A 26,638-nucleotide genomic window follows, 5' to 3' on the forward strand; every position below is an offset into this window, starting at 1 on the left:
AAAAAGGAGTACTAGTGGTACCTTAGAAACTAACCAATTTATTTGAGCATAAGCTTTCGTGAGCTACAGCTCACTTCATCTATCTGTATCCGATGAAGTGAGCTGTAGCTCACGAAAGCTTGGATGCTCAAAGAAATTGGTTAGTCTCTAAGGTGCCACTAGTACTCCTTTTCTTTTTGGGATAAGAATGTACCATCCTTTCAGAAGCAGGCCATCAGCCATATGAAGGTCATTTTGGTCTTGCCACCATGTTAGCAGGGCTCTTGAAGGTTGCCTCCTTCAACCCCACCCTCTTTGGCAGAGTTGAGTCAGTTTCTGGCAAGTCTCATCCTTTTGTTGTTCTCTAATTTGCTGAAGTTGGCCAGCAGATTCTGGGAATTGCTGCCATAAAATCTATCTTCATTTGTTAGTGTCTGCTTAATTGGGGCTCAAGATAGAGTGAGCACTGTCCCTCATATGTGTTCAATGTCAAAAGAAAACCACATCAATCTAAATCTTTGAGTCATAGGTAGAAGGTCATCCAGTGGTTTGGAATCTAGCAATGCCCCTGTTCCTATGTTGAAATTCAACCCAAACTGAGTGTCAAGGTTCCTCCCCCACTCTGAACTCTAGGGTACAGATGTGGGGACCTGCATGAAAAACCTCCTAAGCTTATATTTACCAGCTTAGGTCAAAAATTCCCCAAGGTACAAAATATTCCACCCTTTGTCCTTGGATTGGCCGCTACCACCAACAAACTAATACTGGTTACTGGGGAAGAGCTGTTTGGACACATCTTTCCCCCCAAAATACTTCCCAAAACCTTGCACCCCACTTCCTGGACAAGGTTTGGTAAAAAGCCTCACCAATTTGCCTAGTGACTACAGACCCAGACCCTTGGATCTTAAGAACAATGAACAATCCTCCCAACACTTGCACCCCCCCCTTTCCTGGGAAATGTTGGATAAAAAGCCTCACCAATTTGCATAGGTGACCACAGACCCAAACCCTTGGATCTGAGAACAATGAAAAAGCATACAGTTTTCTTACAAGAAGACTTTTAATAAAAATAGAAGTAAATAGAAATAAAGAAATCCCCCCCTGTAAAATCAGGATGGTAGATACCTTACAGGGTAATTAGATTCAAAACATAGAGAACCCCTCTAGGCAAAACCTTAAGTTACAAATAAAGATAGACAGAAATAGTTATTCTATTCAGCACAGTTCTTTTCTCAGCCATTTAAAGAAATCCTAATCTAACACGTACTTAGCTAGATTACTTACTAAAAGTTCTAAGACTCCATTCCTGGTCTATCCCCGGCAAAGACAGAATATAGACAGACACACAGACCCTTTGTTTCTCTCCCTCCTCCCAGCTTTTGAAAGTATCTTGTCTCCTCGTTGGTCATTTTGGTCAGGTGCCAGTGAGGTTACCTTTAGCTTCTTAACCCTTTACAGGTGAGAGGAGCTTTCCCCTGGCCAGGAGGGATTTCAAAGGGGTTTACCTTTCCCTTTATATTTATGACACTGAGCCATTCACAAACCCAAATGATGGCTAGAGCTTTCTCTTCCATTTGCCCATACTGCTGCTTTGTTTCTGTGAAGCTTCTTGATGTGAATACAACAGGTCTCTGGTCTACTATTGGCTGCTTCTGTGAGAGCACTACTCCTAAACGATATAAAGGTATGTCCATTGATACTGTTGAATAGTTTACCTAACATTGTGCCAAAATAGATGGTAAGGTCAGTAGTACTTTTATTTTATTAAATGTGTTTTGTTGTGGAATAGCCCAGATTCACATAATATGACCATTAAGAAGATCTCTTAAAGGTTGTTGGATGAGCTGAATTTGGCAAGAATTTCCGAAAAATGATTTGTCATGCACAGAAACCTTCTTAGACCAGAAACTTCTTTGGGTTAGGGTAAGGAAAGTAATGATTTCAGTTTGTCTGAATATATCTGAATTCCCTGTTTGCTAATTATGTGTCCTACAGGTTTTATCTGCTCATTTCCAAATTCACATTTCTCATTCAGAGCCAGCTTGTGGAAGTGTTTCAAAACTGCATGTAGCCACTCATCATGTTCATTTTTATATCTGCCATATATTAACACAACATCTGCATGGCAAAGATGCCAGGCAAATCTGACATGATCTGAGAGATTCTCTTTTGTAAATGTTCTGATGCTGAAGATATGTCAATTGGAAGATGCTTGAAACAGTACCCTTCAACTAGGGTGATGAACGGAGTTAATGATATAGCCCCTTTAGCAAGAGGGATTTGCAGGCAGCCTGCTGTACAATCTAACTTTGAGAAGACTTTAGCTTCTGATAACTGAGCTAATGTCTGGTTAACTGCAGGAAGCATCTCTCTCTCTCTCTCTTTCTCTCTCTCTCTCTCTCCACATGCTTTTATTAAGTTGTATAAGCTCCACATAAATCGGAATTTTAACATTGGGCATTAGTACTACAACCCTGCCCAAATACCAGTCAGTGGATTCTTCTGTTTGGGAAACAATCCCCGTGTCTTCCATTCTCTTTAATTCTTCTTTGACTTTCCCTAGCAAAAGTATAGGGAGGTGACATGGGGCTGTGAGAGCAAAGGGAGTTGCCGATGACACCAGTTTTATTTTGTACTCCCTGGATGGTTTTCATAGCCTTTGAAGATATTTCCTGTAGTTTGATATTTTTCTTATTAATGCATTCCAGTTTCCCTACTAGGTACAGTGCTTGCATTGCTGGCAACTGTAATAGGGAACAGAGTAACAGCCGTGTTAGGCTGTATTCTCAAAAAGAAAAGGAGGACTTGTGGCACCTTAGAGACTAACCAATTTATTTGAGCATAAGCTTTCGTGAGCTACAGCTCACTTCATCGGATGCATACTGTGGAAACTGCAGAAGACATTATATACACAGAGACCATGAAACAATACCTCCTCCCACCCCACTCTCCTGCTGGTAATAGCTTATCTAAAGTGATCACTCTCCTTACAATGTGTATGATAATCAAGTTGGGCCATTTCCAGCACAAATACAGGTTTTCTCACCCTCCGCCCCCCCCCCCCCCCCCCACAGACTTGTGGTCACTTTGGATGAAGTATTAGCAGCAGGAGAGTGAGTTTGTGTGTGTGGTTTTTGGAAAAAAGGGGGGGGGTGAGAGAACCTGGATTTGTGCTGGAAATGGCCCACCTTGATTATCATACACATTGTAAAGAGAGTGGTCACTTTGGATGGGCTATTACCAGCAGGAGAGTGAGTCTGTGTGTGTGGGGGGGGAGGGTGAGAAAACCTGGATTTGTGCTGGAAATGGCCCAACTTGATTATCATACACATTGTAAGGAGAGTGATCACTTTAGATAAGCTATTACCAGCAGGAGAGTGGGGTGGGAGGAGGTATTGTTTCATGGTCTCTGTGTATATAATGTCTTCTGCAGTTTCCACAGTATGCATCCGATGAAGTGAGCTGTAGCTCACGAAAGCTTATGCTCAAATAAATTGGTTAGTCTCTAAGGTGCCACAAGTCCTCCTTTTCTTTTTGTAATAGGGAAGTTGTCAATCCTTGTATTACATATATTATTTCATGAAGAACTTTCAGTCCTTTCTCCAGTTTCCCAAAGAAATGGCCAAAAACATCCAATGTAATGTTATAGCCCCATACAAAATTTTTGCAGTTCTCCATTCTGGGATTGATGATAACTGTTTTTTGGAATTTCAGTGGCTGCTGCCCCACTATCAGTTTTAAATGTAAGTTTTTGACCATTTAGCTCTATGATTGTGTACCAAGGTGTTTGTTCTATTGAGGCTATAGTCCCTAGAAGTATTGACTCATTGTCATCAGATACCATTCCCTTTTGGATTGTTTCCACTACTCTGGGTGATCTGCAAGCTATTGCAAGATGTCCCATATTGCGGCATCACCTACATTCTGGTTCTTTTGCTGGCCAGATGTGGCTTGGTGTCTTGCCACAGCTTCCACGTCTTTTTCTAACAACCCCTCTTATTAAGTGAGAGACCAAATAACCTGTCTAGTGGTGCACTGTTCTTATATTGTATATTTGGTCTGGGTGCTCCTTTCACCTGTGTATTTTTCTCCTTTTTGCTGTGTCAGTATTGTCTGATACCATCTTCCCTCTTCTGCTCTCATGTAAGTGACATTGCAAAACACCAGAGAGACAGCATTCTCACTTTTTGCTATAGCTTTTGCTAGCATGAGATCTGTGTCTAACTGAAAAAACCTGTGCTTATAAACTGGTGTGTCTTATGTCAACAACTGTCCTGTCTTTTTTGATTCTCCTTTTAACACTCCATATTTGCAATGTTCAGTAAGCCTGTGAACTGCAAGTAACAACAATCTTAGCTGTTTCCCCTTGTTTTTGACACCTCCTATTAAATTTGGCCCTTTCACGTATAATTTTCGGTCTGCCTATCAAAGAGGCATCAAAGCCTCTTTCACATTGGAGTATTCATTCTTTTCCTCAGCAGAGAGAGGTACAGCACATAGGGTATCATCAGCAGCATCACCCATGTCAAATATCAGGACATTTACCTGGTATTTTTGTGTTTTCTTCATTAAACCATAAACCACCCTATCGCACCCCCCCCCCAAAAAAAAAAAAAACAACAACCCACCCCTCAAATCTACAAATCTAGCAAGGCCAGATGCTTGAATTATCAAAATCAAACTTTTGTAAAAGAGCCATTTGTGCTACTGCTGAGACAGGGTTCTGCCTCCTTTCTGCTGTTGCTTTACAGATCTCCTGTCTGATTATCCACTTTCCCTAGTAATTCACTCTGGCAGTTTAGGGTTTTCTTTTCTTTCCTGTGCTCCTATAGAGAGGGATTCACAAATTTCTGACACCCTGTAGCGTGAGATCATACATACTAGGAGCCATGCTTTCAGCAGCAAGTAGAGTACTCTCAAACCAGGATGTTCCTCATTAACTGAGCTCCCCATTGCAACACTTCCTGATCCTCTCTGGTAATTGCAGAGGACCAGGAATTCTATAATCACACCTCAAATGCTTTGATTAATATGTGGTAATACTCAAACAAATGACTCCATGCAAATTTAGCTCCTGGGATTCTGTATCTATTTCCTCAGAGACTATGATAACATATTTGATCAGTTTTCTTTGCAAATATTTTTAGATTTAACATCTAGCACTGTAAACTCAACTTGGGATCCCAGCCTTCTCACAATTAGTCCAAAGGACAGAGTCTAAAGCCAGAAGGGACCACAGTGATCATCAAGCCTGATCTTCTGAACAACACGTCATAGAACTTCCCCAAAATAATTCCTGTTTGAACTGGAGCATCTCTTTTAGAAAATACATCTAATCTTGATTTAAAAGTTGCCTCTAATGCCTGAGAATCCACCTTAACCTTTGGTAAATTGTTCCAATGGATAATTACCCTCACTGCTAAATATTAGTGCCCTTATGATTTCAGCTGCCACTGTATCATATATGGGAAAGATCATCTCAGGTAGATAGATCCAAAACCATTTGTTGCTTTCTAGGTCAAAACCTAGTAGAAATCAAAATAAGTATTGCCTGAAAATTAGCTGGTAGCTAGGACAACGAGGAGTCCTTGTGACACCTTAGAGACTAACACAAGGACTCCTCATTGTTTTTGTGATACAGACTAACACGGCTACCCCCCTGAAACCTGGTAGTTAGGGCAGCTCACGGAGCATATGTTTGTAACATGGTGAATGAAACACCATATAATAAGCATTCTGCTTCACTCTGTGCTACATGCGATTTTCTAGGCTGAACAAGACCTTAAATGATATTTCAGAAATGTCACTGGATCATCCAAAAATTCTGGGGTCCACCTGTAAGGGTAAAACCTTGTCTTCACACTTCAAGATGCATTTATAGTCATAGTTCTATAGATACAAATCACCATAGAAAAACAAGGTGTAACAATGATAATCTCTGATTAGTAAATCATAACACAGGGGACTGATAGTCATGGAAAAGCCATCTCCTTAGGGCATTATGATGAAGGAGGAAAAAGTCAAATGGCTATAGTCCTCTAGTGTTGCGACCACAGCTTTTTCCTACCTGGAATAAATTCTTCACTAGCAGGGGAAGAGACACTACCCATAGTAGGTCACGGTGGCAACTACATAGATTGTCAGAGTAAGGATGGTCTAGTAGTTATGAAACTAGCTGAAGATGTGGGTTCAATTCATTGTTCTGTCACAGGCTTTCTGTGTGACCCTGGCCAAGTCTCTTAGCTTCTTTGAACCACAAATTCCTATCTACTTTCCTACCTTGTGGGGTATTATGAGGATAAATACATGAATGAGCATGAAGTGCTCAGATAGCATGGTGATATGGGGCCATATATGTACCCTCGATAGATGAGGTGCTGTGGTCCAGCACCTGATAGCTAGTAGGTGGAGAGAGATAATTCAGTGTGAAATCAGCCATGTGTCGCTAGTTCTTCAAAATGTTAGAGGCACCCCATCTGCACAGGGAATGCCTTCTACCAACACAGGGGCACCATAGGGGAGAGGCTTCTCTACTTCCTCTTTGTGCCTTGGAGAGGCCTAGAAGGGACTTAAAGTGAACTAGAATCAATCCCCCAGTTTCTTTATATCTGAATATGCAGTTTCTGCTGAAATAAAGTCACAAGCAACATGGGGTAACTGTGGCCACCTGTCTAGCTAGTGTCAGCCAGGCAGTCTGTGCTTTTCAGACTCCACCTGTCAGAGAGTCTTATCTCTTACAAGCGGAAAGAGAGAGACATCTTTTTTTTTCTGAACAGCATAAAGCCTTCAGTGAAATCATCTAGACAGTTGTAATGTCTGTAACTCATCTTGCAACCTCAAGCTACTTAGGCTCACATGCCATGTACCAAGTAGTGTATTGTTCACTTGACAGATGGAAGCATTTCCCTAATCTGATTAAATCTGTGTTTTGTTTGGACTGTGCACATGAGTTTTAAATGAAGAGGATCCAGCTAAATCTTTTCACCTTTGGCTTTCTGATGGATTGGAGTAAATAATGGCTGGAGCTAATATTAGTTGAAGTAAACCCTCCTTTCTTTAACCAACTGTGGTCTTTATCAGCTCATGTAAATTTATGTTATGTAGCTACATTGAGTTCAATGGAGTTTTTCTGATTTACACCAGCTGAGGGTCTGTCAATTAGTCTCTTCAGTCACTACATTTATGTACTCTTAACAATCCCATGCTGCCTTATTTGTAAATTTCTGTCTTGGCCAATATAATGACAAATTAAACACTCAAATGCACCAAACAGTTTAGTCAGCCTTTAAATTCAGGAGCTGTTCTCTTTTAATATTATCCATTGTTCATGGTACAACTGTAGCTGGTTTTCTGACAGCCTACTGGGGATGTTTTAGAATTCTCTTACAATTCAGACAATATATTATTTCTTTCATTTTGTCTCTGGTTGTACTGTTGACAATTGCATTCTTGGCTAGCACACCAGGGATTGAACTGGGGATATCCACAGCTAAAGGTATAAACAGCTCCAGCTTGAACTAAAGAGCCAACTCTCTGTAGCTGGGGGAGGGGGTTGTAACTACTCATATTCTTTGTGGATCAGAAGCAGAGGGGGACCTGTAATCCTCACTTACTGGTGAGTTATACACATTCCAATTGGTTTGTAGTATGCTGAATGGGGAGCTTGATCCTAAGAGAGTGCAGGGTCCCAGATGTGACAATAAAGCTTCCACTATTTTGTTTTCCATTTAGTACATATTCCATAGCAGGAATAGAAACTGAGCATTTCTCAGCACATCTTGAGAGACATCGGAGTCTGGTAGTTAGGGTACTTGGTTCATATCCAGCTCTTCCATTGATTTGCTGTGCAACCTTTAGAAAGCTATTTCATTTTTCTGTTCCTCTATTTCCCTTCCTACTGTATGTCTTATCTATATAGATTGTAATCTCTTTAGGATAGCGACTGTCTCTTATTATGTGTTTGTGCACAATGGGCTCTTGATTCTGACTGGTGCCTGAAAGTGCTACTGTGATTAACATAATACATCATAATCACTTCTATCTCTTTATTGATAATTATTTTTCATATTATGGTAGTGCCTAGAGGCCCACAATCTGGGATTATGACAATACACAGTTAAATATATGGTAGATGATAGACAAGTTAATGTTAAAGATGAGTGTGTGACTTATTGTTCTCAATGACTATAATGGTTCTCTTCTCCCCCACTTTTTTCTCATTTCTGTTTATTCACTGTTTTCCTGAGTGCAATGAATGTGCATGTTGAGATTTTCTTGTAGTTTAGTTCTCTTTAGATCTGATATTCACATTCTTTTTTGTGTGTGTGATTTTTCTTTAAATGGTCATAAAAGTCTTAGATATTGTCCTGGGTACATAATACTAACAGTTTATTATTCCACAAAGTCAGGAGAAATGTTGTGAGCACTATTAAGACCTATATGTTGTTTCTTTTGACCTTACTAGGGCCTTTGACACTGTAAATCGAGATGGTCTGTGGACAGACATCTGCAAATTTGGTTGCCCTGATAAGTTTGTCAACATTATTAAATCTTTTCACACAGGAATGCAGTTTGTGTCCTTGACCAAGACTGCTTCTCAGCTGCCTTTGTTGTCACTGATGGAATAAAACAACGCTGTGTTCTTGTTCCAATGTTATTTAGCATCATGTTTTGCTGATGTTTTAATAGAGAAATTCAGAGACATTGGTTGTGGCATTTATATGCAATACCGTATGGATGGAGGTGACTTATTGCCTGCATGCGAAGAGAAAAGTTATAAAGACAACTATTCGTAAATTACTGTTAGTTGGTGATTGTGCTTTATTGGCCCATAACCTCAGGACCATTCAGTTGCTCTCTGGCTGCTTTGCACATGCAGGAAAACATTTTGGTTTAACAATCAGCCTGAAGATGACAGAAGTCATGGTCCAGTCTCAACTGAGAAGTACTGCAACTATTCCAGTTGGGTCTGTCAATGATGTACCACTCAAAGTTGGTGACAAATTTTGCATCCTAGGGAGTATCATTTCATGGGATGCAATAATTGACAACATTACAAAGTTCATTGGCGCAGGCTACGAGGCCTTCAGAAATCACCAGTGTCATCTCTGGAATGAATATGCTGTCAGACTGGGAATGAAAATTGATGTTTACAGTTCTATTGTCATTACCACTTTCCTCTATGGCTGCAATATGTGAATTACTTATCAACACCACCTAAATTGCTTGGACCAATCCCAACTACAATGTCTATGGTGAATAATGGCAATTAAATGGCAAGAGTAGTGATCAATGGCTCCATATCTAGTTGGCAGCCGGTATCAAGTGGAGTACCCCAAGGGTCGGTCCTGGGGCCGGTTTTGTTCAATATCTTCATAAATGATCTGGAGGATGGTGTGGATTGCACTCTCAGCAAATTTGCGGATGATACTAAACTGGGAGGAGTGGTAGATACGCTGGAGGGGAGGGATAGGATACAGAAAGACCTAGACAAATTGGAGGATTGGGCCAAAAGAAATCTGATGAGGTTCAATAAGGATAAGTGCAGGGTCCTGCACTTAGGACGGAAGAACCCAATGCACAGCTACAGACTAGGGACCGAATGGCTAGGGAGCAGTTCTGCGGAAAAGGACCTAGGGGTGACAGTGGACGAGAAGCTGGATATGAGCCAGCAGTGTGCCCTTGTTGCCAAGAAGGCCAATGGCATTTTGGGATGTATAAGTAGGGGCATAGCGAGCAGATCGAGGGACGTGATCGTTCCCCTCTATTCGACATTGGTGAGGCCTCATCTGGAGTACTGTGTCCAGTTTTGGGCCCCACACTTCAAGAAGGATGTGGATAAATTGGAGAGAGTCCAGCGAAGGGCAACAAAAATGATTAGGGGACTGGAACACATGAGTTATGAGGAGAGGCTGAGGGAGCTGGGATTGTTTAGCCTGCAGAAGAGAAGAATGAGGGGGGATTTGATAGCTGCTTTCAACTACCTGAAAGGGGGTTCCAAAGAGGATGGCTCTAGACTGTTCTCAATGGTAGCAGATGACAGAAAGAGGAGTAATGGTCTCAAGTTGCAGTGGGGGAGGTTTAGATTGGATATTAGGAAAAACTTTTTCACTAAGAGGGTGGTGAAACACTGGAATGTGTTACCTAGGGAGGTGGTAGAATCTCCTTCCTTAGAGGTTTTTAAGGTCAGGCTTGACAAAGCCCTGGCTGGGATGATTTAACTGGGAATTGGTCCTGCTTTGAGCAGGGGGTTGGACTAGATGACCTTCTGGGGTCCCTTCCAACCCTGATATTCTATGATTCTATGATTTAATTCTAAACACCAAGGTCCTTGAATGCCTCAAGATCACAGGCACTGAAGCTTTCATAGTAAGAGTGCAGCTGAGATGGTACAGTCATGTGGTCTGTACGTCTGACAGTAGAATACCGAAAACAATCTTTTACAAAGAATTGAAGATTGGAACTCGTTTTAGGAGCAGACCAAGCAAACATTACAAAGACTCTCTCTCAAGACCAACTTCCAACCTTTCAAAATTGACCTCAACACCTGGGAGCTCTTAGCCCATGACAAGATGGCAACAGCTCTGCCATCTCAGACTGAAAAATTTTGAGAACTCATTGATTGCTACAAACAAGGAGAGACCTTACTTCCTTCTAGATTCCTGTTCACCCTAGTAGGGTGTGGTTCACAGACTGAACTTGTCATTAATTATATTTACGATTCACCCAGATAACACAGGAGAAAACTTAACCCTTGTCCAACAAAAGAAACTATTAGCTATTGCCTTTATTCAGAGAGCAAAGAAATGAAGAGATCTGGAAAGAATGAAAGGAATGAAGTCCTCCCAGAGGACACTTCCAGACTTCTGCTTTCATGCTTTTTTTCTTTAGAGCCAGATAGACGTGCTTTCAGCCATCTGTCAGTACAGAATGTTCAGTGAAGGTAATCCGAGGTGATGGATGTGCCCAGTGGATGTCCAAAGGGATAAATCTGCACTCATTACTCACTGCTCCTTTTAAAGGTGGTACCTCTAAGATCTATAACAATGCCTGACCTCAGAATCAAGCAGTAGTAACCGATGGATAATGAGAGTCAGAACATTTGTAACAGTGATTGGAAACAGCAATTCAAAGTAATAAGCCGAAAACGTGGGGCTGGACTGTATGTAATCCTTCTGGGAAGTGGTGGCACCACTCCTGGACAGCGCTGCCTGTTCAGCTAGCTTTCTTACAGAGATGTGGGGAAGGAAGAGGCCACGGTACAACCCTGCTCCAGACTAGCCTGTTGTTACAGGAGTGCTCTAGAAAAGAGAGATTCCTATATATCGATAAACAGTTAATAGGTCAAATGCTAGTAGATGGCATGCAAGACTATGCAGCATAGATCCTGGATTTTGAAGGTCTAGTAAAACTTCTTGTTGCTGTGCACTCTAAATGGCTTCCCTGTGTGCAGCTCTTCACGTGCAGCTCTTAACTCCTCGTGTGGAAGGGAACCCACTCTGCACTCTTTCAACCAGATCTGCCTCTCCTGCTCACACAGTCACTGAACCCCAAGAGGAAATCCAGTGGAATCAACCAGAATCAAAGAATCATAGAATATCAGGGTTGGAAGGGACCTCAGGAGGTCATCTAGTCCTATCCCCTGCTCAAAGCAGGACCGATCTCCAACTAAATCATCCTAGCCAGAGCTTTATCAAGACTGACCTTAAAAACCTTAAAAGACTAAACAATCCCAGTTCCCTCAGCCTCTCCTCATAAGTCATGTGTTCCAGTCCCCTAATCATTTTTGTTGCCCTCCGCTGGATGCTTTCCAATTTTTCCACATCCTTCTTGTAGTGTGAGGCTCCAAACTGGACTTCTTTTCCAGCTCAGGCCCTTCCCACCCTGGCTCAACAATGTGATCCTTAAAACAGATGCAAGTTTCTAAAGAAGATAGATTTGAAAGTGTTCTCCTGGATGACTCTCAACCCTTTATTTATTACAGGAAAAATTCTCTGATGGCATAAGTCCATTGAAATCAAGAGAACTAACCCAGAAGAGAGTGTGACCCTATCTATCGTGCAGTAAACTGCATCTATCGTGCAGTAAACCCAGTAGTCACAGTTATTTTCTCATAAAAACAGCAATAATGTTTATCTTGATAAGAAATGGTTTGAAAATAGGAAAGCAAACCATAGAGTTTGAGCATTTTCTCCCTACGATGGAATAACACAGGATGTTGAATAGGCCTTTTCCACAAGCGAATGCTGCCCTTGTTAACATATAGCATTAATTAGATTTCATGGCTTCACTCACCTATTGGTAAAAGAGTTTTCTTTCACAGTGTTTCAGGACTGGCATCACAAGTGTAGAGCTCGCCTTGACTATATGATGGATCATGTTTTCATCAATTGTGGCATTCTGTGACAGCAAACTCCCCAGGTAGCAAAACTTCACCGCAGAGACAAGAGGAGCAGTAAGAAGAAAAGGAGTACTTGTGGCACCTTAGAGACTAACCAATTTATTTGAGCATGAGCTTTCGTGAGCTACAGCTCACTTCATCGGAGCAGTGTTTATCTTAATAATTGGGTAAAGATGTGCATTGCCTGATACTGTTTGGTACAATACTTCAGTTTTCTTCAGGCTGATTGTGAAACCAAAACAATTGACTGCACAAGTGAAGTGATCAGTTATAAACTGAGCATCACCAATTGAGTGTGCAACCAGTACACAGTCATCAGCAAATAAAGGCTCCTTAATAACTAAATCTGCCTCTTTCATGTGGGCATGGGAACAACTTCCCATCAGTGAAGAATGGATAAATACTCCTCTGTTGATGCCCTGAAATGCATCCATCAAAGTATGTGAAAAAAGAGTGTGGGAACCAGCATGCAACATTGTTTGGTGCCACTGGTGACAGAGCAAGGTGGTGGCAGATGTGGCATGCAACCATTAACCACTTTGAAACCTGGTGCATTAAGACATAATGTGGAAAAGGTGAACAGTGCAAAGCAAGGATGCAACAGCCTGCAGTGGTCATGGACAATCCTGTCTGTGCTACATGTAGCAGTGTTTCTGGTTCTTGCATTAATCTGACCTCGCATATATGTGTTCACCAATAGTGTGGGCTGAATCATCAACATGAGACTCCATCATCTGAGGACCAACTGTCTATCACATGACCATGACCAACCAAATGACCATCAAACAAATATTCTCAGTTTGAAAGTTATAACTCCCAGGCACTTCACAAAGCATTGCTAGATGGTTGCCATGGCCCTGCTATTCCCATCTTGCTAATTGCAAGGGGAATCCCACTAAAGAAAAGGGATCCCAGTGTGGACAGGTTGAGAGCTACTGGGGTAAATCTCATAGAGCAGCCAGACTGGATGGAATAAAGAAAAGAACAATCTGTACTCACCTATGGTTGGATCATGGTAATCAGGGAACCGATGGCTTATGAACTGCATTGTCATTGCTGAGAAGGAGAAAAAGAGAGAGGTTACAAAAGGAAACAGTGAAGAGATATGGGGTGAAATAAAGCAGAGGAAAATGTAGGCAGAATTCACAAAGCCAAACATCAGCCAATGGTCCAAGCACATGGCTGATATTTGCAATTGCACAAGACAAAGCCCGATTGATTTTGTGTGCCTTTCTCTGCAGACTGTTTGCCCAGCTTTAGTAGATGCCAATCACTACAGTAATTTAAAATAGGATAAGAGGATATCCTCTAGGGAGCCATCTTGTAGCAGGCTAAGACAGGTTGATAAAAATAGCTTGTGAATGTCTTAACTTGGTCTTAATTGGGACTACCCAGGGGACAATTATTGGCCAGCTCATCCCCATTGTGAAAATAATGCATGGAAACGATTTCAAACAATATGATTCTCATGTAGCATCAGGGTCTGCATGCCCCACAGAACAACAAGAAGTTTTAGAGGATAAAACCAAAGAGATCCATGCACCAAAGGGACATGGAACATCAGCCCTCCAGGCCGCAAGTTAGCTACTGCCCTTGTAACACCGCTCTTCTCCAAAGAGGGATTCAACAGTGCAGAGGGAATGTTAGCTATGTTAAAGTTGGCCCAATCTGTATTAATTTACCCATAAAAATGTGTGTGGTTAATGGAGAAACAATGCTGCCTCTTGGTCATCCCCAGACCAGGAACCGCAGTATATATGGATTATTAAACCCATGTAACTCCAAAGAAAGAGCTTATAAAGGGTGAGCGGGTAGGAGGAAATGATGCCAAAGTACCTCATAAATATAAAGATCTTTATAGGCTTTCCAGACATTAAGAACTTATTCTTGTGAGGTAGGAAAATACCTCCCTTTTGCAGATGGGGCAATGAGGAACAGAAAGTTTTAATGAAAAATCTGTGGACATTGTGTTAATATATATTTAAATACAATAATGGAAAAATACAATATTAAACATTATGTTCATTGAAATACACCTCAGTTTCTTCTTTTTTTAAAACTTTATTGAGCAGTTTTTTTACTAAAAGGTCAGAGATGAGACTGTCATGTCTATTTAGCATCTGGATAAATACTATGTAACACCTTGGCACTGGTCAAATATCTCCCTTAAACAAAACTGTTGCTCATATTCTCCCAGTTATACAATAGCACACTCGTACTCTTCATCAGGTGCCCCATGAGGTATCTCAGTAAAGGAACCATCATGATTAAGCAAGCATTATAAAGTAAAGTATTTAGAAAGTATCATCAGATGGAGAAATTGTTTTCAATGTTGAAGAGAAAAATAAATGAGGTCCAAGAAGAGTCCTTAAGGTGAGTGTGTAACAGATTCTTCTGATTCACACCTTTCCTACCAAAACCTCATCATCCTATATGAATAATTCAGAACTGTACAAAGGCTTGGCCTACATTACTGAGTTAGGTCACCATAAGGCAGTTTATGGCTACCTAATTATGTCAGGTTCTACACTACAATGCTGCTTCTGCCAAAGTAAGTGGCCCTCTATACCAACATAATAACTCCACCTCTATGAGAGGCATAGCACTTATGTTGATGTTGTTAGGGGACAAAGTGTCTGGGTAGACACTGCGTTACCTACATTGGCTATTGGCTGTCAGCCCTGAATGGGCCTCCCCCCACCCCCCGTCCCCAACGCTGACAGCCCGAGTTGTCAGCTGGGTGCTGGGCTCACAGCTGGGGCTCCTGGCACTGAAAGCTTGGAGTGTCAGCACCAGGGTGTGGGAAGAGTCCATCTGTGAGCCTGCATCTTGCTGACGGCGGGAGAGGGCAGCAGCTCTGAGCCCCATGCCTACAGCTGAGGTTGTCAACCCCAGGGCTGCTGGGCTTTAGCTGTAAGTGTCCCACAATGCCCCACTTCAGTCAGTGGAAGTGCTCCTGGTGAGGAGGCGTGCCACCTACAGAAGGAGCAAGTGTGGACATGAACCACCATTTTAATTACTGCGGTGACAGTATGGCGACTTAAGTTGACTTAATTTTGTCGTGTAGACAAGCCCAAAGTAACATCAACTGCAGTACCTGATTTCATATCTGATGCTTCTTTCAAACATGAACTCTCATTAAATATGATGTAAGAGACAAACAATCCTTCTTTACACTATGTGGAATCAAGTTTCCTCCCATCCGATTATTTTATGCCTGAATGTTATCCACTAATAAAAGTTTTAGAAAAGTCATTTCAGCCGGCCAGAAACGAAACTCATAGCATTTTTTGGTGTAGTGTTTCCTGGGGGTGAAATTGATCTCTGTGCAGATGGCCAGCAACATGTAAGTCACACTTAAATCTTATTTTAAGGGATTAAGTGGTACATAACCCTCATAAAGACCATCAGAACTAGACTGAGTTTCAGCTTGCTTGGGTCAATTGACATTGTTTGCTAAGAGACTTGTGTTTGTGACTTCTGTTTGCTAAGAGAATCTGGATGGGGTCTCAAATCCCATCAATGCCACTTCTTGCTTAAACAAGCTGTGCTGCCAACTCTCCTGATTTTATAGCATGTCACAATATTTTGGTGTTTCACCAGTGTCAAAGAGATTGCATGAGGAACTCAGCTTTCACTGAAAAGAAAAAAAAGTAACTTTGTAGCCCTAAAGGTTTCAGGGAAATGGTTGAAAATGTGAAAGGAGTTGACCATAAAGGCTCAGAACCGGAAGGTTAATAAAACAAAATCAAAGTGGTTTAAAAAAATCTCATGATTTTTAAAACAATCTCATGACTTTTAGTGGAGCTTAACTCATCATTTTTGAATGGTTGGAGTTGGCAATATGTCATATTGTAACATAATTATACCTCGCTCTTATATAGTGCTTTTCATCAGCAGATCTCAAAACACCTTATAAGAGAGATCAGTACCATTATTCCTATTTTACAGACTGGCAAACTGAGGCACATGGCAGGGCAGCAAGCTGCCCAAGGTCACCCAGTATGCCATGGCCAGGAAATGAACTCAGGTCTCAAATCCAAGTCCAATGCTCAGTCTACCAGGCCATGCTACCTCCCCTAGGATACATATAAAATACACTTCCCAACCCAAAGGCTGAATATAGTACCTCTTCCCTGGTCCCAGCTACCTATTATGACATGTTAAATCAAAAATGAGATTCTAACCAGGATATCTTGAATGGCAGAGCGGATAGACACTACAGCATCCCTACTTTGAAAATTATTTATTTAAATTAGTCCAGAATTGCATTACTTTGTTGAAATACTCTTTCCTGCTGTTATCTTAGGGAATCATGGGTTAACAAGATGTCCTGAAAAAAATGTTACAGAAAAGCTGGATTAAATATTTATTACCATGTTAATAAAATATTGCATATTTAGGGTAGACAAATATAAATGTTAAGGAGCAGCATTATAAATTCATAGCCACACAGACAGGATAAGTGTGTTAAAAAGCTTATTTAAAGTCCACATACCATGGGTGAATAAAACAACATGCAGTTACATTAATGTTTTCAATCTTGTGCACAATCAAATGCATTACTGTTTTGAGTACTGTATGCATTTGGGTACTTCTATATCCAGGCCACCTGTTTTTAACTCAGCAAGGTTTTAGAGACCCCCATCTGATAACTATTTGGTGGCTTGTGAGAAATATGTTAATGCCCAATGTCATATTCTCAGTTTGTTACCAGACGTGGAACCACTGAGACACATCCCATAAGATTCAGGCATACAAGTCTTCATTGCAACTTTTCTGAGATCACACACTGTCTACACAGCAAATGGATCCAACTAGTTCCATTCCCTTGTGGGTGCTATTGCCAGCTCTCTTGAAGGTACCCTCCACTAATCCATTCTCAATCCAGTTCCCAGTGGACCAATGTCCATGTCACAAAATCTATTGTGAAAACTGAAACAATTGCTGAAATTCTCATCAGAAGCCAGGGATTCAGGATTAAACTTTCCCGTTTTCCATGAACCAGCATAAAGACGGTGCACCATTTATATCCCTATTAAATCCGTAGCACAGGACTTAAGAAGAAATTTTGTTGTTCATAGATTTAAATGATTCTAAGGTCAGAAGAGACCACTGTGGTCATCTAGTCTGACCTTCTGTAGTACACAGTCCATAGAACTTCCCCCCAGAATTCTGTTTGAACTACAGGATATCTTTCAGAAAAAAACATTCAAACTTAATTTAAAAATTGAAAGTAATGTAAAATCCTTTCCAACTCTTGATAAGGTGTTCCAGTGGTTAATTACCTGCACAGTTAAAAATGTATACCTTATTTCCAGTCTGAATGTATCTAGTTTCAATTTCTATGGGTTCATAGGCATTGTACTGGCTGTTTACACTAATGTGCAAGAAGACTGGATTTACATGGTCATTTCTAGATAAATTGAGGCCCACTGGTGTGGGGCGGCATTGAAATGTGCAGTGCCCATGTCAGACCTATTAAGCAGCTACATAGTGAACTTTAGTCTTTTAGGAGTCAAATTCACTAAAGGTATAAGAAAGCACAACTCAGCTGGAGCCAGTGAAATTATAACTGGGAGTCATTTAAGAACAGTTTACCAGATGCCCAAAAAGCAACAATACAAAAATTAAAGAAGTACTTGTGACACCTTAGAGACTAACCAATTTATTTGAGCATAAGTTTTCGTGAGCTACAGCTCACTTCATTGGATGCATACTGTGGAAAGTGTAGAAGATCTTTTACACTTTCCACAGTATGCATCCGATGAAGTGAGCTGTAGCTCATGAAAGCTCATGCTCAAATAAATTGGTTAGTCTCTAAGGTGTCACAAGTACTCCTTTTCTTTTTGCGAATACAGACTAACACGGCTGTTACTCTGAATACAAAAATAGAGGAAGAAGGTGTGCAGGTTAAAAAAAAGACCTGGTTTAGAGGGGAAGTGAAGGCAACTATAATAAATAATAAATAATAATAATAACAAATGGAAGAAAGGGGAAGTTGATATTAATAAATACAAATCAGAAGTCAGGAATAGTAGAAAATTGATAAGGTAAACAAAGGGACACAAAGAGAAATATTCAGACAGCAGAGTTACAAAAATAAGGAGTTTTTTAAATGTATCAGAAACAAAAAGAATCCTGACAATGGTACTGGTCTGTTACTAGATGGAAATGGTATACTTATCAATAATAATGCAGAGAAGGCAGAAATAGTCAATAAATATGTGTGTTATATATTTGGGTAAAAGCAGATGATATAGTGTCATTATATGGTGATGATAACACTCTTTCTATTCCATCAGTATCTCTGGGATTTTAAACAAAAGCCAATAAAGTTAGACATTTTTAAATCAACAGGTCCAGATAGCTTGCATCCAAGAGTTTTGCTGAACTGTTAATGTTGATTTTCAGTAAGTCTTGGAAAGCTGGAGAAGTTCTAAAAGATTGGAAGAAAGCTAATATTGTGCCATATTTTTAAAAAAAGGGTAAATGGGATGACCTGTGTAATTATTGACCTGAGAGCCTATTATTGATCCCAGATAAGATAATGACACCACTGATATGGGATTTGGTTACTCAAGAATTAAAGGAGAGCATGTAATCAATGAAAATCAACATGAGTTTGTGGAAAATAGATCATGTCCAAGCTAATTGAAATTGTTTCTTTAATGAGATTTCAAGTTTTGTTGATAAAGGTAATAGTGTTGACTTAATATACTTCGACTTCTCTAAGGAGTTTGACTTGATACTGCATGACATTTTGATTAAAAAACTAGAACAATATAAAATGAACATGGCATACATTAAATGGATTAAAAAGTTGCTAAAAGATAGATCTCCAAATGTAATCGTAAGTTGGCAACTGTCATCAAGGGTGTGTGTTTCCAGTGGTGCTATGCAGGGATCAGTTCTTGGCCCTATACTATTTAGCATTTTAATCAATGACCTGGAAGAAAACATAAAATCATTACTGCTAAAGTTTGCAGATAACACAGAAATTGGGGAAGTGGTAAAGAATGAAGACGACTGGTTATAGATTCAGAGCATTCTGGATTGCTTAGTAAACTGGGTGAAAACAAACAATATGTGTTTTAATACATCTGAATACAAATGTACACATCTAGGAAATTTAAAAAAAAAAGTACTTACAAAATGGGGGACCTTATCCTGGGAAGCAGTGCCTCTAGAAAAGATTGGTCATGGTGGATAATCAGCTGAGCATGAGCTCCCAATGTGATGCTGTGGCCAAAAGAATGAATGGGATTGTAGGATACTTAAACAGGGGAAACTCAAACAGAAGTAGAGAGGCTATTTTACCTTTGTATTTGGCACTGGTGTGACTGATGTTGGAATTCTGTCCAGTTCTAGTGCCCACAATTCAAGAAGAATATTGATAAATTGGGAAGGGTTCTGAGAAGAGCAATGAAAATGATTAAAGGATTAGGAAACTTGCCTTATAGTGACTGACTCAAAGAGCTCAATGGTTTAGCTTAAGAAAGAGAAGGTTAAGGGGTGATTTGATCACAGTCAATAATTATTTACCTGGGAAACAAATATTCAGTAATGGGCTCTTCAGTCTAGCAGAGAAAGGTATAATGAGACCAATGGCTGGAAGATGAAGCTCAACAAATTCAGAATGGATATAGGCATTCATTTTTAACAGTGTGGGTAATTAACCACTGGAACAATTGGAACAAGGGTTGTGGGGGATTCTCCATCACTGACAATTTTAAATCAAGATTGGATTTATTTTCTAAAAGATCTACTCTAAGAATGATTTTGGGGAAGTTCCTATGGCTGGTGTTATACAGGAGGTCAGACTCATACTGGTCCCTTCTGGTCTTGGAATCTATTAATAGAATCTGACTCAGTTTGCCCCTAGGCAGTCCCTGAACCCACTGAAATAAACAGGTTTCTTCAGTGAGAGTGGTATCGGAATCAAAGTTCTTCTCCAGAACAAATTAATTTCATACACTAATAAGAAAAATGTATGAGTATTCTATGATGTTTTAAGTAAATATTCTTGTCTCTCTTTTCCTACTTTTCATAGATTCAAAGATATTAAGGTCAGAAGGGACCATTATGATCATCTAGTCTGACCTCCTGCACAACGCAGGCCACAGAATCTCACCCACCCACTCCTGCGAAAAACCTCTCACTTATGTCTGAGCTATTGAAGTCCTCAAATCATGGTTTAAAGACTTCAAGGAGCAGAGAATCCTCCAGCAAGTGACCCATGCCCCATGCTACAGAGGAAGGCGAAAACCTCCAGGGCCTCTTCCAATCTGCTCTGGAGGAAAATTCCTTCCCGACCCCAAATATGGCAATCAGCTGAACTCTGAGCATATGGGCAAGATTCACCAGCCAGATACCCAGGAAATAATTCTCTGTAGTAACTCAAATCTCACCCCATCTAACATTGTTATTACCTGCCTTCCTCCCACCATTCATACACACACACAGTCCCCGATCAAACATGCTCTGGCTCTGACCAAATTACTCTGGGGCTCTGTGACAGGAAGGGCCTGTCTCAGGGGTGAGACTGAGGTGGCTTCAGAGCCCTTTCTCCCTTTCAAGGGTTGTTTTGGGGTTTTGGTAACTCATTGTGGATGGTGGAGTCTTGTCAGCTTTCTCCCTCTCAGCTACTCTGTAGCAAGAGTCAGCTCCTTTCAAGACACAGCAGCTTTCTTCCTGGTTGCCACCTCTTCCTATGACTGGCTCTTCTCGGTAAGCTTGCTCCTCCAGCTGGGGAAAGCTCTGCAGGTGTATCTATCTTGGTAGGGACTGAGCCCAGAGGCGCTCGTTAGCCTTCTCCAGATTGGGATGGGGGCATGCCCCATCCTAGGCTCAGCATAATGAACAATACAGCAAAATTTTACAAATCTATAAATGAGGAGCATTTAACTCTGATTTATTCCACACAAAAAGCAATGTATTAAAATGATACTTTAAAATGGAATGATAAAATGGAATAAAAGGATGAGCTTGATATTTAAATAAATACATATACATGCAAAAGGGTCACTACAAAAATATTTATTATAAAAATACTCCTGTTTAATCTGTTGCAGTTATTATGAAACATTTTGAATTGCAAGTCACCCTATAGATATTTAATGAATATTTTATTAAGCTTTGAAGAGCACTCTGTTTAAGCGGCACATGTTTATCACATCGCCACTAGTATTAGTAAAAGGATCATTGTTTCAGATGAATAGGTATCCCCCTTATATCTATCTGTAGCTAGGTAAGTACAAATGTTCTTAGATGAACAGATGCAAGCTTGATATGTATCAGTAACTATCTAACTGTAATGTTCACTTGTATTTTCAAAATCAAAAATATGTGCTTTTTAGAGCCTGGAATTACCTTTTATTTCCATTCCCTATTATTCTTTTCTAATTTTCATTTGTTATAATCAATAATTAAATGTTAATTATCTCCCAATAGCTCTTATAATTGTTGTACTTGTACGTGATCTGCATATATATTATGTCTGTATTAGCACTACACGGTATATAATTATTCTCTATGAATGATAATGTTAATCTTATCTAGTTATTTCTACTTAGTTTCGACTCACCTACACCTAGTACTTACTCCCCTGTCCCCCAGCAGGCAATTACCATATTGTAGATAAATGTTCAGACAATAGTGTTTGTTCTGAAACGTTGCAGTTCAAAAATCAGAGGGGTAGCCCTATTAGTCTGTATCCACAAAAGCAATGAGGAGTCTGGTGGCACCTTAAAGAACAACAGATTTATTTGGGCATAAGCTTTTGTGGGTAAAAAACCCACTTCTTCAGATGCATCTGCAAGGGTTTTTTTTTCCCACGAAAGCTTATGCCCAAATAAATCTGTTGTTCTTTAAGGTGCCACCAGACTCCTCATTGTTTTTGCAGTTCAAAAAGAAGCTTTACTTATTTTGCTCAGTGCATCATCATGAAATTTGATATGAAAGAGAGAGACAAAGTGGGTGAGAACGACTTCTGTTGGCCCAACAAAAGATATTACCTCACCCATTTGGTCTCTTTCACATCCTGGGACCAAAAGGGCTACAACAACACTGCAAATGATATGAAAGACAGTCGAATCGCAATTGGTGCTCGTAAAGGATGTTGGCTCAACAGTCTGGAGACTGAAGTTTTCTATATACGGAGCAGACACAGCACAATCATGCTGCCCTACCAATTCCTCTCAACGTTGATCAGTATAGACCTCTACCAGGGTAGTTCCATCTCAACAGACTTTCTGTTAAGGGTGCCATTGGTACCATCTGTGGTGGTTTTATTATATGGATACTTCATCTCTGTCTTACCATGTTCTCCCTTCTCACTCAGTGTTCTACCCCATTCATATCTTCTCCCAACCTCCTGTGCCACTCTGCCACCTATATTCATCTGTCTCCATATTTTGCCTTTCCTATCACAAAAGCTTACAATCTAAGGAGGGGGGGAGGTAATAATTGGCCACATCTTGGCAATTCAGTGAGTTTCTGTTTGGTTGGCTTTGTTTTGGTCTTTTTAGATATATAAAAGATCCCAGTTGCTCCTCAGCATAGCTGTTACTAGTCTGCTCATTTCTTGGAGGTTTCTACAGGGGAGGAACTAACAGGAGGATAGGACGGTGAGTGCATCCCTGTCATCTGGCAGCTTTTAGGTGTATGTGCATTCAGGTATATTATACAATTGACAAAAGAAGGTGTACAACAGAAATCTTCACGTTGGGCTGGAGAGTGACCCTGTCCACTTACCCAGCCATGGCAGCACCTGTCCCAGAGGACTGGGCCTGACTCGCTGCTCTGGGTGCTGTGACATGACATGCAGAGCCATGGAGCTCTGGGACCCCATGCATCATGTTGCAATGCCACTCACTCAAATTTGGCTAAGCCACCTCTCTTATGGCCAGGCAAAACCTCAGTGGTGTTACAATCCTGTGCATCAGGTGTAATACCCAAAGTAGGGAGCCAGGCCTAGCCCCATAGAACAGGAGCCACCGCTTCCACGTGAGTGTGGGGTGGGCTCACTCTGTAGCTCCCCTCCCCCCACTCCCAATGACTCACCACTCCACAACATTACAAAACATGGCTCTGGCATTGGCCACTGTAGAAGTAGGCCTTGAGGAAAAATTTGAATGAGAATAAGTTAGCGGCCTGGCAGATCAGCTCATACAATCATATAATTGTAGGACTGGAAGGGACCCAGAGAGGTCTTCTAATCTACTCCCCTCCCCTCCACTCAGGACAGGACTAAGTATTATCTAGACCATCCCTGCCAGGTGTTTGTCTAAGCTGCTCGTAAAAGTCTCCAATGATGGAGACTCCACAATCTCCCTAGGCAATGTATTCCAGTGCTTAACTATCCTGACAGTTAGGAAGTTTTCCCTAATATCCAAGCTAAATTGGCCCTGCTGCAGTTTAAGCCCATTGCTTCCTTGTCCTATCCATACAGGTTAAAGAGAACAATTTTTCTGCCTCCTCCTTATAACAACCTTTTATGTACTTGACAACTGTTATCATGTCCTCCCTCAACCTTCTCCACACTAAACAAACCCATTTTTTTTTCAAACTTCCTTCATACATCATGTTTTCTAGACCTTTATTCATTTTTGTTGCTCTTTCACAACTTTCCTGAAATGTGGTTCCCAGAACTGGATACAATACTCCAGTTGAGGCTTAATCAATGTGGAGTAGAGTGAAATAATTGCTTCTTGTGTCTTGCTTACAACAAGGCACAAGCTCATTAGCATGGAAAAACTATATTGATAATCATTAGGATGGAGATGGGACAAACAAGCTATTGAGACTTGCACCCCAGTTGGAGCAGAAGACAGTGGGCATTAGGGGCACAACACAGCAAGAGATAGGAGTGGATAAGTAGTTAGGGGCAGGGATATGTAGATCGTGGAAGGAGCAGGCTATGCCATAATAGATATTTTGATTCTCTGTCAAATTTGTAAATGTCATGATCTATTTCAAATATAGATTGGAGATGTGGATTATGTCAACATTTTATTTTTGTTTGTTTTGTTTTCTATTATTAAAAAAGTGTCAAAAATGTCACAAATGACAAAATTCCACCCTTTCATTAAGCATGCAAGGATTTTATTATGTGCATTTGAAACATTCCCTGTCAACACAAATATTTGTAAAGTGGAAATAGACAATTTGAACAGCTCTGGCATTCCTGATGGCTTCATTTCCTGACACTCTGGGGTTTGTCATCCTGTGAAGTGGTCACATTTAGAGATTGGAACCTTGGCTTCTTTTGCATTGGCTTAGAAAAGTAACAAACATTTTTATAACTAAGTGGGAGTTCATTCCTTAACATTTAGCTTAACTTATCCGGTAAAAGACAATCACGATTATTCTTCTACCGATTGATTTCTTATCAAAAGGGCTTTGTGTAATAATAATGTGCATACATATACATGATGAACAGCAAAAGGCATAAATATTGTTTCTTCCAGGAAGCTGCCTGGTATCTGAATTGTATTGCTATTCTGAGAATGCTTGCACTCCTGAAGACAGTAATAAAGCCAGGAACACAAATACAATAGAGACATTTAAACAGTTGCTTTTACTAGAAGGAGTTCCTGTACATTCAGTAACTCTAGGCCTTCTGGCCATTATTCTATTTTGGTCTAATATGGGCAGACAACTCTAGCCAGATCCACAAGTGATGGAGATGATGGAAATAAAGGGGGAGTTGTAAGCAGGCTATGTTCTTGTGCTTTTAAATATATGTCAAGACCTCCCATTCATTTGTGTGAAGTTTGTGGATCACCAAAACTTATATTCTTCTATAATAATGACTGGAATAAGCCTTATTTTGCTGATGTGCTTGCGTAAGAACACAAAAGAATCCCAGAATGGTATGTCTATTCATGTATTATTCATGCAGTGGAAGTCATTACCTACCATAGCACTTAATACTTAGACCTAATTAGACTGAGTTATTGAGGTGCCACATTGTATTTTCTTTCTTGTGCCTTTGACCAAGAAGTCCTATAACACAGCAAACATTTCTTTCTGATGACAGCTTTTCATATCAATAGATTGCACTCGCAAAACCCAGTTTGATTTATAGATACAATAGAGGATATTTTCTCTTTTTTATCTTTAGCTGTTGTCTTTGGATCCCAGCACATCCTTAGAATAAATAAATGACAGCAGCAGATACTTGACCTCAAGCAAAAAGCATCTGGATGTCAAATTACAGTTGGTATGTTCCACTGCTTCACTTCAGTGTGAACCAATATAAATGAGCACTGGCTAAAAAGGAGAAGGGGACAGATATTTTGAGCTGGATGGATTGCAGGAAATAGTCATGACTTTCCATGATGTGTAATGTATTTGCATTACCTGTGGGTGTGGGGGGCAGAGGCAGAGACGCTGCTTCAGCAAAGCGCTTAAGTATGTGAATGACGTTAAGCACACAGCTAGTCCCACTAGAATTAATGGGACTAGCCACATGCTTATAGCGCTACACATGCTTAAGTGTGGGCTTTTCTAGGTGGAGGCCTAGAGCTCCAGGGTAGTGGGTGAAGGTTAAAACTGATGAGGGTGTTTATCTTGACAAGATCCTTATTAGGTTTAATTGCTAAGAGGAACAAGGAGCACAGAGGGTCTGGGTTGAGGGCTTTGGTTCATAATTTCATGACAGAAATGGGCAAATAATGGGAGGTGCAATTATTACTAATTTTAAGGTATTATGATATATTAGGTTTCAGAGTAACAATTACTTATTGAGCACAGTCAGGAAAATAAAGGCAAGTTGAATTTTAGTTCTCTGTGCTGCTGGTTTTTTTTTTTTTTCTTACATCATGGAAAAATACAGCATTGTGCCCAACTGCCCACTTAGCTCTCTTACCATCTTTCCATATTCCTCTATGCCATGCAGCAAAAGGGAACATAGGGGCTGAGATGACCCAGATATCACCAAGTCAGTAATAGGTGAAAGCAAATGAACCAAATTAGTGCCACTGTGGCATAACATTGTGTGATGCAAACATAGAAATCCTATCTACCAGAACTGGACTGAGATCATAGAATCATAGAATCATAGAATATCAGGGTTGGAAGGGACCTCAGGAGGTCATCTAGTCCAACCCCCTGCTCAAAAGCAGGACCCATACCCAATTAAATCATCCCAGCCAGGGCTTTGTCAAGCCTGACCTTAAAAACTTCTAAGGAAGGAGATTCCACCAGCTCCCTAGGCAACGCATTCCAGTGTTTCATTCCAGATCACCAACTAAT

The 26,638-nt window shown here is 40.5% G+C and overlaps 1 protein-coding gene across 1 annotated transcript in view; it reads right to left on the reverse strand.

Annotated features, from left to right (window-relative positions):
- The window catches only part of RIT2 (Ras like without CAAX 2), a 280,882-nt gene that overhangs the window by 186,927 nt on the left and 67,317 nt on the right, over window positions 1–26,638 (reverse strand). Inside the window, exon 2 of the mRNA XM_048851256.2 lies at window positions 13,379–13,435. Coding sequence (XP_048707213.1) covers window positions 13,379–13,435 — 57 coding nt within the window. The remainder of the gene's footprint in view (window positions 1–13,378; window positions 13,436–26,638) is intronic.

This window comes from Caretta caretta, chromosome 5 (assembly GCF_965140235.1).
Source record: "Caretta caretta isolate rCarCar2 chromosome 5, rCarCar1.hap1, whole genome shotgun sequence".
Classification (NCBI taxonomy): Eukaryota; Metazoa; Chordata; order Testudines; family Cheloniidae; genus Caretta; species Caretta caretta.